This window comes from Melopsittacus undulatus, chromosome 10 (genome assembly GCF_012275295.1).
Source record: "Melopsittacus undulatus isolate bMelUnd1 chromosome 10, bMelUnd1.mat.Z, whole genome shotgun sequence".
NCBI classification, from domain to species: Eukaryota; Metazoa; Chordata; class Aves; order Psittaciformes; family Psittaculidae; genus Melopsittacus; species Melopsittacus undulatus.
The window spans coordinates 2,671,988-2,686,270 of NC_047536.1; the positions used below are offsets into that span (position 1 = coordinate 2,671,988).

Genomic DNA, 14,283 nt, shown 5'->3' on the forward strand with positions numbered 1-14,283 from the left:
CAGTACAGGAATGTAAAATCAGAGTGCATTTACTGAGAAGCAGAGGAAAGGGAAGAGCATAACCAGCTCTGCAAGTGTGGTCCTGTTTGTGAGTAAAGATGTTATTAATAAGCAGGTTACACAAAACAAATTACTCTTATACATAAATAAAGTCAGACAGTGCATTTATGATATCAGGGATAGTTCCACTAAATGTTAGATGCCTGGTAAAGATCAGGGAAAAAGAAAGACAGAATGACTTCTTATAAGGGCCAAAGGAGGATGGACACATTCATGTCCAGGAGAAATTGTGGTAGGTGAATTGAAAGAACGAGAGTAGAGGCCTGATTGACTAAACTTAGTCAAGCTTTGCCATATCAAGATGGAATGATTTAACTCAAATTATTTTAATTCACTTCTGAATAATGTCCTGTTTGCTGTCAAAGCATGTTCCAATCTGAAGGAGGCAGAGGCTGTGTGTAGTAGTCCCACTGTACTGGGAGTATTCTATTAGCAATTGAGAATCAAAAAGCAAAATGAACTCCAGTTCTCCCCCTCCTCCTCTTCCATTAACAACAAGATGGGAAGGGCACTTTCTTTATTGTGACATGCTAGGTGGGGCAAAACACTTTGGGAAATAGTAAAATCCTCATTGAGGATTATAAGAATATAATATCTGAGTTATTTTTGTGATCCCTCATGGTAGATTTAATTACCTTTTCTTCTAATGAAGGTTGCTTACTGCACACTTTCTACTAGTTGATATTGCTTGTATGTGCACTTAATTCCACTTATGGTACTTAGACTATTGGTTATTAGCTTATTAAAAGCACTAATTTCTAGGTACATGGCATTTGTGGGGAGCTACTTACTGGGTTAGGTAAAACCAAATAGTTTGCTTATCTCTCAGCTGTTCATAATTTGTATTTAGAGACGCATCATACCCCCCCAGGAAATTCCCATACCTTATTGCCATCATTGAAGTGCATAGGGAGTCAAATTTACCAAATACAAGAAATTATACAGGGATTTAGCAAGCAAAAGGGAAATTCCCAACCCTTCATTCTGTTCTAGGTTTGAAATGGTAATTAGTTAGGGAGTTTGAAAGCACTTGATCTTACCATAATCAGTACCTGGAATCAGTTCCAGTTGATGTCCAGTCTGAAGTGGCTTAGTAAGCACTCTCCTTGTTTGTGTGTCCATTTGCGTTGGGGTTTGAACCTTGCTGACATATTTAAAAAGAAAAGGAAATGTTTTTCACTGGCACATTTCAAGGTCAGACCCTATCTGAGAGGACACTGTAGGCTGTTTTCTAACACCAGTAGTTAGGATTTTTCTAAACCATGTTTTCATTACCTGTAAATCTGAGTGTTTTCAGGCATCTGTGGGAGTCAAGTGTTCCCCAGCCTTTTTAAAGCCGAACTTGAGAGGTTTAACACTACAGGTATTTGGCAACAGAGCAGGAAATATTGCCAATTTCCTTCCATTATATGTACTAAAAATAGTTGCTTATTTGCTGATAAATGCTTTGTAACACCCTCAGGACCTGGTTCGCGTGTAGCTTACCTGTCTGGGCAGCATCATTAGTTCAGCAAAATCCTATTACTGCTTCACATCAGCGCCACCTGCATCCCCAAGTGCCTTGCTGTTGCTCACACTGCCAGGAACTAGAGATCCTGTCAGTACCATTAGATCGTGGCCAACTGGTGATATGGGACAGAATAAGTTCCTCCCTGTCACCGAGCAAGGGGCTGCAGGGATTGCTTTTCTGCAAAGGACAGCAGAGTTTTCATAGCTCATCTGTGAATGGCTCTGTTAAACCTGACTTTGGAAAAACATGTTTTCCATACTGTATGTGCATGTGTATCTGAACAACTGTACCTTTGGATAAAAGAAGTCCTTTCAGAAGTAACTGCTTATAGTATTGTCCAGTGAAAGTTGACAAAATGTTGCTTTGTGGGGAGATGGTGTTTTTAAAGGTGTAGCCTCAACATTTAAGTAACAACTGCTTTTTCTTTGGACTTTTCTGAAGAGGAAACTTGCACAGCTGTATCCCAATTTAAGCCTGCTGTGTAAGAATGGTATTTGTAATAGAGGTTCGGAGAGAAGGGAAACGGAATGCAGTTGGCAGAACATAGGGAAATAGGCATTTTACAAGCAGAAATCTAAGTATTTATGGGAGATATTTACAGGCTGTATTGCTACTACCATACAGACAAGTGGGTGTAACAGGAGAGGGTCAAATCGGCAGGTGTCAAGGTGCATGGGAAGCTGCAGATCCAACCTTGTATTCAGGCAGACCAGCACAAGCCATCATCATCGTTGCTACTACCAACTCACTAGATTGCAGAGTCATAGAACATGTCATGTTGGAAGGGAGAAACCCCCAAAGTAATTAAATTCTCAGTTAAATATCACATTAATTCAGAGTCTTCCACCTATCTGGAAGGGAAAGCTTGTCATGTTTTCATGTTTTGGAATTATTTAATATTGTGATGTATGTACTGATGTCAGTGGGTACTGTGACTGTTCACATGCACTGAGGGATCTGACTGCACACAAGGTACACCAATTCAGTTGATAAGAGCATGTATTATCCATTTCTCCAGCTGGTGTTATAATATGCTGTTAAATTTATAATAAGTGTGATAAGATTCTCAAATCAAGAATAACATTTTAATTCTGAAAATAGGAAAAACTCTCCTCCTTAACTTTATGTCCTTGATTATTGCTGTGAAATGCTTCTTCTATCATAGGAAATGTAGAAGAAAACTCAGACATAAGATATAAGATAGAAGAAAACTCAGATATTTTCTCTCAAGCTATGCTTCAACAGATTGCTCAAAACATTGCTTAGTTCATTATTTGTTTTGCAGAGAATAAAAAGGACATTTATTTATTTATGCTTAAGATGAAAAATATAACACATAAGGTTAATATAAGGTTAATATAATTAACCTTATATTAATTAACCTTATAATATAATTAACCTTGACTGCCGTTTGCTCCTACAGTGTTTGCCCTATTAACACATAATATAAGGTTAGTTTTACTGTTCTTTTTCAAAGATGTATTGGGAGTTAAGCTGTGTTCATGTAACTATGGCTGGATGATGGTGTTGCGGTTGATTCTGCACCAGTGTGGCAGAATCTAGAAGGCTGAGCTGTTGCATACGAGTAACTCCTTCAGTGATCTCCTTTTTCTCTGGCAGTTTCTGACTGGCTTAAGCATACTTGACAGAAATGCAGTTGTTTTTCATAAGGGCTTGAATTTTCAGGGGGTCAGAATGCATTTCCACATAGGTTTATGGCATATTGCAGAGCTGTGTGAATTTAATGTATGGAAAAGTAGTATAAGCAACAGTTATAACTGTCTAATGAGAAAATTCCTCTATGCACATGTGCACAAAAGGGTTAATGAAGCAGTATAACAAGTTCAAACAGTTTGTACTGTCTAGTCATTTCTTTAATAATGTATAATATTGTTTCCTTGGACAGTTTCATTTTGCTATGAGACTGAAAATGTTCTTGCTGAAATGCAGTTTCCCTGTAATATGAAGCTGCTTTCAGAGGCAAAGGAGGTTTTATTGATTGATTCATTGTTTTTCTTGCTGGACTATTTGCTATACAGTGTCTCAGGATTTCAAATCTCTATCTCCTTACCATTACAACAGGGTAACTCTGTCTCCCAGTTGTTTTTCCCAGTCCATACAAAGTACTTGTAACTAGGGCAAATGGCATAAGGTTAGTACTGGCGAAAGGAATAAAGCAGATAAAGAGGCAGTTGTTTCACTGTGGGTTGTAAATTTACTTCCATGGAGAGTTACACTTCCAGCTGTGGCTGATAAGTCTGACTCAGTCATTTAATGCTTTATTGTCAGCTATGAGCCTAGCAGAGAGCATTTCTTCTATCTGTAGGAGTTTGTGTCTGATGTAACCCTACTTTTTAATCACTGCATCTTTCTAGCACCAAATACTTCAAGATGCTTATTCTGCACTAACTCTGCATGTTGCTTGTTGTTACCCATGGGGTGGAATTATCTGCTTACCAAGAATCTAAACAATTATGTGGTGACTGCAGCAGATCATCCGCCCAGCAAGAGAGGCTATTGCATATCATGGCTGGGGTACACAGTGGATGCCTGCCGCGTTCTGACTGCAGTCATCCAGTCTTTTATCTAAAATGCAGAGCAAACATGCTGTGAGATACCCCTTTCCCACTCCCACTATGGAGCATCTCATCTTCCTTGGCATCAACTGCTAGGATGCTCCTGCTTCCAGAGTATGAGGTCCCCTGAACTAAAAGCAAAACTTTGGTTGAGAGAACTCAACACAGAAAACCAACTCATTACTTTGATGTTTTCAGCAAGTCAGTAAGATACTGTTATTTTTCTGGATGCACAGAAATCTCTCAGGTTGTTTGCTATGTGCCCTGTTGTAAACTATTTTTTGTATGTTTTCAGGTACTGTAACTTTAGTAAAACATTTAGGGGTAAGACAGTGAATAATATTTTCCACTCTGTAGAACATAGGTGCAAATGAGTAATTTCAGCCAGCACTTCTTAGCTAGGAGGGATTTTAGGGAAATTAAATATGTAAATTTTTCTCATATTTAGCATTATCTTTAATAGTTATTTTCATATTTTTAAACAGCAGCATCACAAAATAACCTGCTAGTTATGCATAATGATCTGTTTTAAAATTCATAATGTGCTAATTCAGTTCAGCTTCTGCATTGATAAAGTTTGGGCTGTAAAGTACTAAGCTCAAGTGAGCAGCAATTAGACAAGAGGCAGATGCATAGCTGTCTGTACCTGTAATGAGGTAAAGCCAGGATTCCCTAAAAGACATTATATGTTCACTAATATTTTCAACAAGGATACCTGAGAAATCAAAAAGTACATATGCTATAAATATAAATATAAGGCATATAGAGAAGGGATTTAAAATGCAGAAAGCTTATGTGATGTGGGACAAGTAAAAACAAAGCCCATATACTACATTTTACCTTTAATGTTTTATGCTGAGATTATGAATGTGATACAGAGCTACTTAAATAAAACCACTCCAAACCCAAGCAAACAAACCCTCAGTGTTATCCATTAGCTTAATGTAATTCTCCAATTTTATTTCTGATGTGTGAATGTCTAGAAATAGGCCCTAGAGACAGGCATGAGAATGTGCTTACTGGAGTATCACCTCTGCACCATACTTACCTGTATAGAAATGAAGGTCAAATGATATGTACAAATATCACAGTCATGGTAAATTAGTGTTAACAGGTGGAAAATGTGTGGAAGAATGGGGAGGTAATTTCACAATATCAATTCAAACTTCCTTTAAAAATGAAGGCCCTAAGAGTTTCCTGTAGTGTATGACATCCTGATATACCATGTTGTCACATTCATGTTTACTAGCCAGGTTGCAGCTTTTCATCTTATTCCCAGCCTTGACCTGGCACCAAAGACACCATGTGATCTTTAACTTCATTTTTAATTCCGACTGTTTCTATTCTACAGACTATTAGCTAGAATACAGTAGACTGAAGTGAGAAGCTGCTCTCAATACAAGGCAAATTACTGACTGTATCTTCCCAACTGAGTTATTTATATCAGAGTCCATAAGACAGCTTTTTGTGCACTTAGTTTTCAGGCTATGAGTTTCTTAAACTGTGCTAAACATCAGATTTTCAAGAGTTTGCCATAAATGTGCACCTAATGTGCAGATTTGAAAATGTATTTTGATTTCTAAATGGGAGATAAGCAGTCTTTGAAACATGCTTTGGGGAGATGCTGAAGGCAAAGATACACAGAGAGAGATTCTGGGCAAAGTCAAGAGATCTCGAATGGAAATGTAGTTTCTATAGCCAAGGGCCAAAGCAATTGCTCATTCTTGCCTTCCTCTGGCTGTTGCTGTTGTACTGCTCCCTTGGTTGATACCTTGCAGCAGGTAGTGTTTTTGCATGCTTGGCATAGCTACTCAAGGTAAACTTTCAAATAATACTAATAAAGGAAATGTACATAACAAAACATTTATAACTGAGACAAGCGAAGCTGGACAGCAGTGGTTTTTAAGCAGTTATTTTCTGACCATTCTATTTGGATAGACTCTCTGGCCATACATTGGATATTTAGCAGAATGACAATTGCTTTATCATTAGGATTCAATATGAATGTACAAAATAAATCAGACTATAGTGATACTGAGTTGACAAAAGGGAGAAGTATGATAAATTAAACTACATTCTTTGCATTACTGCCCATATTTTCAGTTTCCATGGGACTCGATTACTTCCTGTTACCATTATTGTGCTCTTTAATAACCAGACTTCACATAGCTACCAGGTTTGCAATAGTTTTCATCTTGCATTGCCCTTTGTTTCTAGGCAGTGATAGCTTGCCATGCTCTCAGGAGATCATTTCTGCTGTTGCTTTGCATGGATTTTTGTTATTATCTTTTTACCAGTTTTCTCAGGCTTTCTCCTCCTGCTCTCTTTTGGTCACTGAAATAGTAAGTACTCATGTTTAATCTCTCCTGTCAAACTGGTTGCTTCTCTGAGCTCTCTTCTGTAGAGTTCATATCTGCAAAGTTTAGTTTATAATTGCTGATCGGTTTCAGCCATTGACAATAATCAGTATTTGGGATTGGGTTTTACCCATGTTGCTGGTCTCTTTATTTTACATACCACCTTGTAGATTTGCACACATGAAGGAAGTGGCTTCACCAATGAAACTGGTGATCAGCCTTTGGAGACGAACAAATTGCCTGCCAAACTGAAGTTAGTGTAACTCCTTCTGACTTTGTGGACCAAAGTCTCTGGAAGAAAAGTACATCCCATGAAAGGGTTTGTGGGAAGAAATTATGAGTTTTAAGAATGTTCTTATTTTAAAGATGTCCTTCATTGTTTTTCAGGCATGACTTGAAAAATGCATATATTCCATCATTACAAAGGTTTCTTTCAGTAAGAGCTTTCATAATGACATAGGAAATAATATTCTTTCAAAGCTTATCTCTACTTATCTGTGTCTGATTATCTGGTAGAAGTTTGTACTTGATTAACTCTTTCCACCTGTCATTGCATCAGTCATCACAGCAAATGTGACACAGTCTGAGTTGATGCTCATAAATACCTAAGTGAATTAACTCAGCCTTCACTCAATACCTGCATTACTCATCTCAAAGTTGAAGCAGTGAACTCCCAGATTTTAGAGCCTTGTGAACTTGAAAAGGTATTGAAGAAAATCTCACTGGGTCTGAAAGTAGGTGCAGAAAAAGGCCAACTTTTGCAGAGCCACCTAAGAACAGGCAATGCCAATCTAAGGGGGCTTCTTTGTTAAGGTTTTTGTTGGTGGTGGTTGTTGTTTTGTTTCACTGTGAACATCTCTTTGTTTTCTGCTTCAAGGAGTTGATGCACTAATTCTAACTTGTTTGGTAAAAATAACTTGGAGTTCCAGATCTGTATTTGAGGTTTATCACCTATTTGCACTTCAAAAGCAAGGACAATATGCAGACCTATTTTACTGTTAAATAGAGTCATAATCTTCTAAGGAATAGCCTTGAAATCCTACTTTGATTAACATCATGTTGCTTATGAATACAAAATTGTTTCTTTGTTTCATGTCAGTCCCTCTGTTTTGGGTTTAGGTTTTTTGAGAGAGAATCAGTTTGAAATCACATTGTGATATTAGGATGACATAAATTTTCAGCTTTCTCTGTCTTAAGTTATTTATATGAAGTACTTATGGTATTGTTTTATCCCTATTTGTAACATATATTGCAGTATTTGAACCTAAGTACAGTTGCACTGGATTTTATAAATTAGGCTTTCTTTCAAGCCAAAATTTGAAAGCAATTTCTCTGACAATACAATAAAAACAAAGCAGAAATTTAGGTAGCTAAAGGAGAGAGCAGCAGTTGAACCGTGGCGATTCCTTTGCTGTCTGATGCCAAAACCTTGCCTTTTTATATCCAGATTGATCCCAGAGACCTGTGTAGATCATACATAAATCTCCAGGCACGAGAAATTGGTATAAACAGTAAATTAGGAGCATCGATTCCAGTAAACTTAATGAATAGCATGGAAATTATTGTGGGTAAAGGAATTTCAACAATTTTAGATCGCAACTGTTTAAACTTATGAGAAATTAGTTTCCTATTAAGTAAATGTAGAAAAAAAGCAAATTAAACACCTGAAAGAACAGATTTGAAGTCTTGTGTGATGATTAAAAATAATGGAAAATGTGAGCAGAATGTTAAACAGAAAAAACATTTCATGACATCATCTGTATGAGAAATCAAGATCACTCCTTTAGTCATTCAAGATCAGTCTGAGCTTGCAAAGCAAAACTAAGCAGCAAGCCCCAAATTCAGGAAAAAAGATAAGCTCCAATGATCTGCTACAGGAGCAAGGGAAATGAGTTTCTGTTGCATCATGACAACATAAACCCTTCCAGTAATTTATCTCAGCAGCTTTTGAGGTCAGACAGTATGTATTGTATTTTCTGAGCTGTTCTGGGGCATGCTTTTCCTATCATCTCTTTCTTAGCTGTACCTTCTCTGTTAGGTCAGTTGTAACTGGGAACCAATGTTATGAATAATCATGAAAGGAACTCTGGCTTCTTCAGTCTAATGGCTTCAACTGTGTCCTGAATCAGTATTTCGGTGTTTAAATAGGGATACAGAATCATTGAATAGTTGGGGTTGGAAAGGACCTTAAGATCATCCATTTCCAATCCCCCTGCCATGGGCAGGGACACCTCACACTAAACCATATCACCCAAGGCTCTGCCCAACCTGGCCTTGAGCACTGCGAGGGATGGAGCATTCACAACTTCCCTGGACAGCCCATTCCAGTGCCTTACCACCCTGACAGTAAAGAATTTCTTCCTTATAGCCAATCTAAACTTCCCTTGTTTAAGTTTCAACCCGTTACCCCTTGTCCTATCACTACAGTCCCTAATGAAGAGTTCCTCCCCAGCATCCCTGTAGGCCCCCTTCAGATACTGGAAGGCTGCTATGAGGTCTCAATGCAGAACACCCCCAACTTTCTCAGTCTGTCTTCATATGGGAGGTGCTCCAGTCCCCTGATCATCCTTGTGGCCTCCTGTGGCCTTGTGACCTCTTGTTCCAACAGTTCCATGTCCTTTTTATGTTGAGGACACCAGAACTGCACACAATGCTCCAAGTGACGTCTCATGAGAGCAGAGTAGAGGGGCAGGATCACCTCCTTTGACCTGCTGGTCACACTCCTCTTGATGCAGCCCAGGATACGGTTGCTTTCTGGGCTGTGAGCACACACTGAAGCTGGCTCATGTTCATCTTCTCATCAACCAACACCCCCAAGTCCTTCTCCTTGGGCTGCTCTGAATCTCTTCTCTGCCCAACCTTTAGCTGTGCCTGGGATTGCTCTGACCCAGGTGTAGGACCTTCCACTTGGCATGGTTAAACTTCATGAGGTTGGCATCAACCCACCTCACAAGCATGTCAAGGTCTCTCTGGATGGCATTCTCTCAGTTTATTGTGTTTTAATTATTATTAAAATTATATATTCTTTTATTTTCATAAAAATCTTAAGTCTTCCTACTTGTGACTAATTAATTGCCCCTCTTTGCTGGAAGGGGAGATTGAGGCATATAGAACTGGAGACATTGAGATAGGACAGCATGGCATTGGCAGGATCCAGGAACAGAATTCAAACCTACTGCCTGACTCCCACTGACAGAAATAGATACACCCTTCAGGCAAAATACAAATGCATGGAAATAGTTGGAACCTGACAGTCTGGAATTATTGCATGTTTCCTGCAAATGTGTCATTTCACTATGTCAGATAAAAATATCTGTGAGAACTAACAGGGTAGTCACAGAAAATAGGTCACGTGATTTTATTTTATAGAACACCATAAATATTTATATTTATTATTAATTATTAATAAATATTATCAGTAGGTTTTGCTGGGCATTAAGTACCTCAATATATTTTGGGTGTCCCTGAAGCTCTTCCTGTATGGCTAACATGAAACCATATGCTCTTCACAAAATACATAAATATGATGCACAGTGTGTTCATATTATGAAATAGATTGGCACTAATAAATTTCATGTTCACATTATGATTATTTCTACTGTATCTTGCATGATATTTCTGTGCTAAAAGACAAAGTACCTAAAAGTGTGGGTCTTTTAAATTTAAGACAAATTATCAGCACCACAGCAGATTCTGCCTAACCAGGATAGTTGGGTGACATGTTTCCCTGTAGGTGCTGGAGTAGTGTGTAAATAGAGGGAATTTGGGGAATTAGAAATGGAGGGTACTCCCTTCTACTCCATTCAAAGAGCTGGAGTAAAAGGCAGTGCTATCTCTGAGCAGCTGGAGATGAAGAACTTGATTACGTGAGTTGGCAAGAAATATACTTTTTAAATCAAAGGAGAATCCAGAGCAATATAGTTCTAGAGAAAAGACATGATGCTAAAAAGACCTTGATCCCAGACTCCTACCCAGAAGAGTAATGGGGCTGCTGAAAGACAGAGTAACATGTGGGTGACTGTGAACCTCGCTGTGTAATTTTTGTGCTGTCTCAAGTAGACCATTCTTTTTAGAATCCCTTTTTTTCTGCAAAATCCTGCACTCTTTGTGTCAAGCATCTGGCAGTTTTGTAGAGATAAATGTACCCACAAGCGTGAAGCCTTAGGGAAGAATGTGTTTATTTGCTTGTTGGTAGCGTGGGGCAGCTCCAGAGGAAATCACATCTTCCAGAATAAGATTTAATCACATAAAAGGCTAAAAAGGAAGGAGAACAGCCTGATCAGACCAACAGAGGGTAGAATTGCAGTGGGTACAGGGGCAAGTTGGTGAGTACACGAAGGCTGTGTAGGAGAGTGGCGATAGCCTGCAAGAGCAGTATTGAGCAAAAGTAGGGTTCTTGAACACGTGGTGGTCTGATGGCAGCATTTCACAGATCATACCCTTAATTCAGCTAGCAGGATTAGCTGAGCTAGTGTTAGAAGATGGGACCAGCCTATGCCCAGGCCACTGGAGAGAAGCTTATCTGAATGTGTGCGGTGATGCAGCAGAGAAACACAGCACCTTTAGAAGTCTGTTACCTTTCAGTGCCATAGGTACTGCTGTAATTAATACTGTGGTGTCCCTCTGACCAGATTAAACAGAAGGACTTGGCAAGATGTTAATGCCATGTGTAAATGACTGTTTCCTTGATCACATCAGCATTTCAGAGGAATGTTGGCAATGCAAAGAAACTCTTCTTTGGGTTTTCACAAAGAACTTTTTCCTCCTGGAAAGCCAGGATCATAACCAAGGATTTCAGTCTGGCCAGTCAAGGTGTTCCTCAGTGAAGCAGTGAGCTTCTATGGACTGCTGCATTGTAGTTAACCAGCAGTCCCTTCATAAACCTGCCAAAACCTGAATTTTAGCTTTATCCCTCATTAAGAAACTGAATTTTGCCCATGCAAGTTTTACTTCTTTTGGTGCTGGTGAGAGTAAAATTCCTTTCAGTGACTTTTTCAATCATGGGCTGCTATATGAGACATCTGGTTTGGTGGTGGCAGGTGGGATACACCAATATCAGAGGGGGAAAAGGGTTTTGGGGCAGGAGTTAGCAGGGCTTATTGACAGGGCTTTAAACTAGATATGAAGGGGGAAGGGGATTTAACTGCACCTGTTAGGGAAAAGCCCAAGAGAAACATGCCAGGGCTTGAAGGATGGTGGACTAGGGAGGACTATCAATCTATTGTTTCATTTGTGGGGAAGGATAGTTGTTTAGACCCTGTCCTGCAGGGGAAAAGGGTACTAGGGCAGGAGTTAGCAGAGCTCACTCACAGAGCTTCAGGTTAGACTCAAAGTGCAAGGGGGTTGTAGCTGGGTTTGAACTAGTGGGGCATTGTTTTATTATTAATGAAGACCAGAAGGCCTCCTGCCTCCTGAGGGTGCCATCAGCTGGACTAGATGATCTTTCGAGGTCCCTTCCAACCCTTGGGATTCTGTGATTCTGCTCCAGGTAGCACCTCAGGAACGGCTGCCTAGGGAACATTATAGCAGCAGAGCTGGGAAGAAGTAGCACTGTCTGCTGTGTTTTCCCAGCCTTCAGTTGGCAATGACATTTACTAGTCCTCTCCCTTTTGTCTTTGGTCAGTCTAATCACTTCTACGCCAGTATAAAATTCAGGCATTCACAGCATCCTGCAGGAATGAGTTGCACAGCTGAGCAAGACCAACATAACACCTCTCTCTTTGCTTATTTGAATGCACACTGATTTTTGTTCAGTGCTCTCAAATGCTTGTATGAGAAATGGTGAAGAGCAGGTCTCTCATCTCCATGGTACTTCTGAGTTTATTGGTTCTGCCATGTCCTTCCTCAGGCATACAGTGTCCCCTGACTAAAGGACTCAGGTGTCATGCCCAGTCCATTAGATGTGTTTGATTCTTTCTTTGTCACGTTATTTGTTTGTCTTCTTCTTTCTTATTTCTTCTTTTATGTGCTTATCTTGTTGAGGTGGGAGACCAGATCACACAGAATCCAACACCAGGGATACCATGTTCCTTTGACAGTAACATATGGTTATCCTGTGGTCTCTGAATCTTCTGCTAATGATAGTGATTATTGCTTTTTCAGATGTTATGAACACTAAGATGGTGGGGGGTTGTGGACCTTATGCCTATTAGACCTTTTCTCTGATTAGTAATAGCTAGTTGACAGTCAGTCATTGCATCTGAACAGTTTGGATTGGTTTTCCCTTGTGTTCACCTCTTTTGACTGCCGTTTGTTCCTACAGTGTTTGCCCTAGAAATATTTGACCTTAAAACTTTTAATACTCTTACCTATGAAGCAGAGGGAAATGGATCACTTGTTTTCAAACTTGTAAATGGAATGAAACTGAATTATTTAAATGAACTTTATAAATATTTAGAGATACAATTGTTTTTTGTTTTGCAATGGTACTGGGCTGGAAAATTTAGTTTTAGAAACATGCCTTAATCTTGCTGCATTAATAAATAGCATAAATAGGTGCTGCTTTTCAAGCCAGAGGGATAATGTTTGCTCTCATCCTTTTGGAAATAATAACTCCATAGTAATAAGGTTTGAATATGATTTTATCATCCACCTGAGGAGCAAGATGGGCAGTGGTGTTTCCCCCTGCCTCCCCAGCCTCTGAGGAAACCCAGCACTGCACAGAATATCTTTGAGCTGGATGAATGCAATGGCAGCTCCGAACTCACAATGCAAGTACAGGAACTCTTTCAGCTGCCAAGCTCAGGAGGAGAAGGCAATAATGCTTGTAAATTATTCGGGTTTGTCAAATAGAAAGTAATTGTGTTTGATAGGATTGCTTTCTGTGTTTGCTCAGGAGTGCAATGCAGTTTGCAGAGGGGGAAAAGAGATTACATTGTCTCAATTTTTCTATGGGGATCAAGAAACTTTTTGAATGAAGAAACAATTGTGTACTTATGTTTTTAATGCATAACAGCCTATAAATAACATCCCATTGCAGAAAATACTATCTACTGCATTCACGTATGTGTGAATTTACTGCTTCTAGTGTGTTCAGTGTTTAAATGTGTTTTCATCAGTATGGTTGGAAGAGATTCCCAAAGATTATATTCACTTACCTGTATCATTGCTTTTCTTTTCTAGGGTATTCTTGAGAGCCATCAACAAATTTGCAGAGACAATGAACCAGAAATTTCTGGAGAATATGAATTTTGAAGTCCAAGTAAGTGTTTAGGCTGTAAAGTAATTATTCTGGTCTGTCCGAGCCCCTTCTGACACTTAATGTCGGTATCAAAATGAGTGTGGATTTGGGTGTGGATTTGTGCCACCCAAGCAGAGTAGCTTGTAGTGAGATTCCCTCAGAACTGGCAAGCAGAAAACTCTGTTCTCTTTTTTTCCTTTGCCAGCCAAGTGTGCTCAGAAAGGCAATCTTTGATGTGCTGCACGTAGCCTTTGCAATATCACTTCTATGAATGTAGGGCAGAAAGAGCTTAACTTGATTTGATTATCCTACAGTACTTAGAATTTATTTTGTTAACTTGTAGTCCTCCCTTATAAGTCTATCTTCATCCATTTATTTTCCTGTTATTTTAGTAGTAATTATGTCTGAAATCATTTTAAATGAGGGCAGCTCTTTCAGTTTGCTCAGTATCAGTCTTTGTAACTTAACTATTTGGTCATGCATTTTACCATACATTTGGCTTGCTCTAGATAAAAATGAAAATGTCTGTACTTTTCACATTCATGAAGTTGTTATTAAAATGTAAATACAGTTTTAGAATCAGATGTGTCACTAACTGCT

General features: G+C 39.0%; 1 protein-coding gene across 1 annotated transcript in view; it reads left to right on the forward strand.

Moving 5' to 3' along the window:
- DOCK2 (dedicator of cytokinesis 2) overlaps positions 1–14,283 on the forward strand; it is a 162,611-nt gene that overhangs the window by 98,780 nt on the left and 49,548 nt on the right. The window contains exon 30 of the mRNA XM_034066740.1: positions 13,626–13,704. Within this exon, the coding sequence (XP_033922631.1) occupies positions 13,626–13,704 (79 nt within the window). The remainder of the gene's footprint in view (positions 1–13,625; positions 13,705–14,283) is intronic.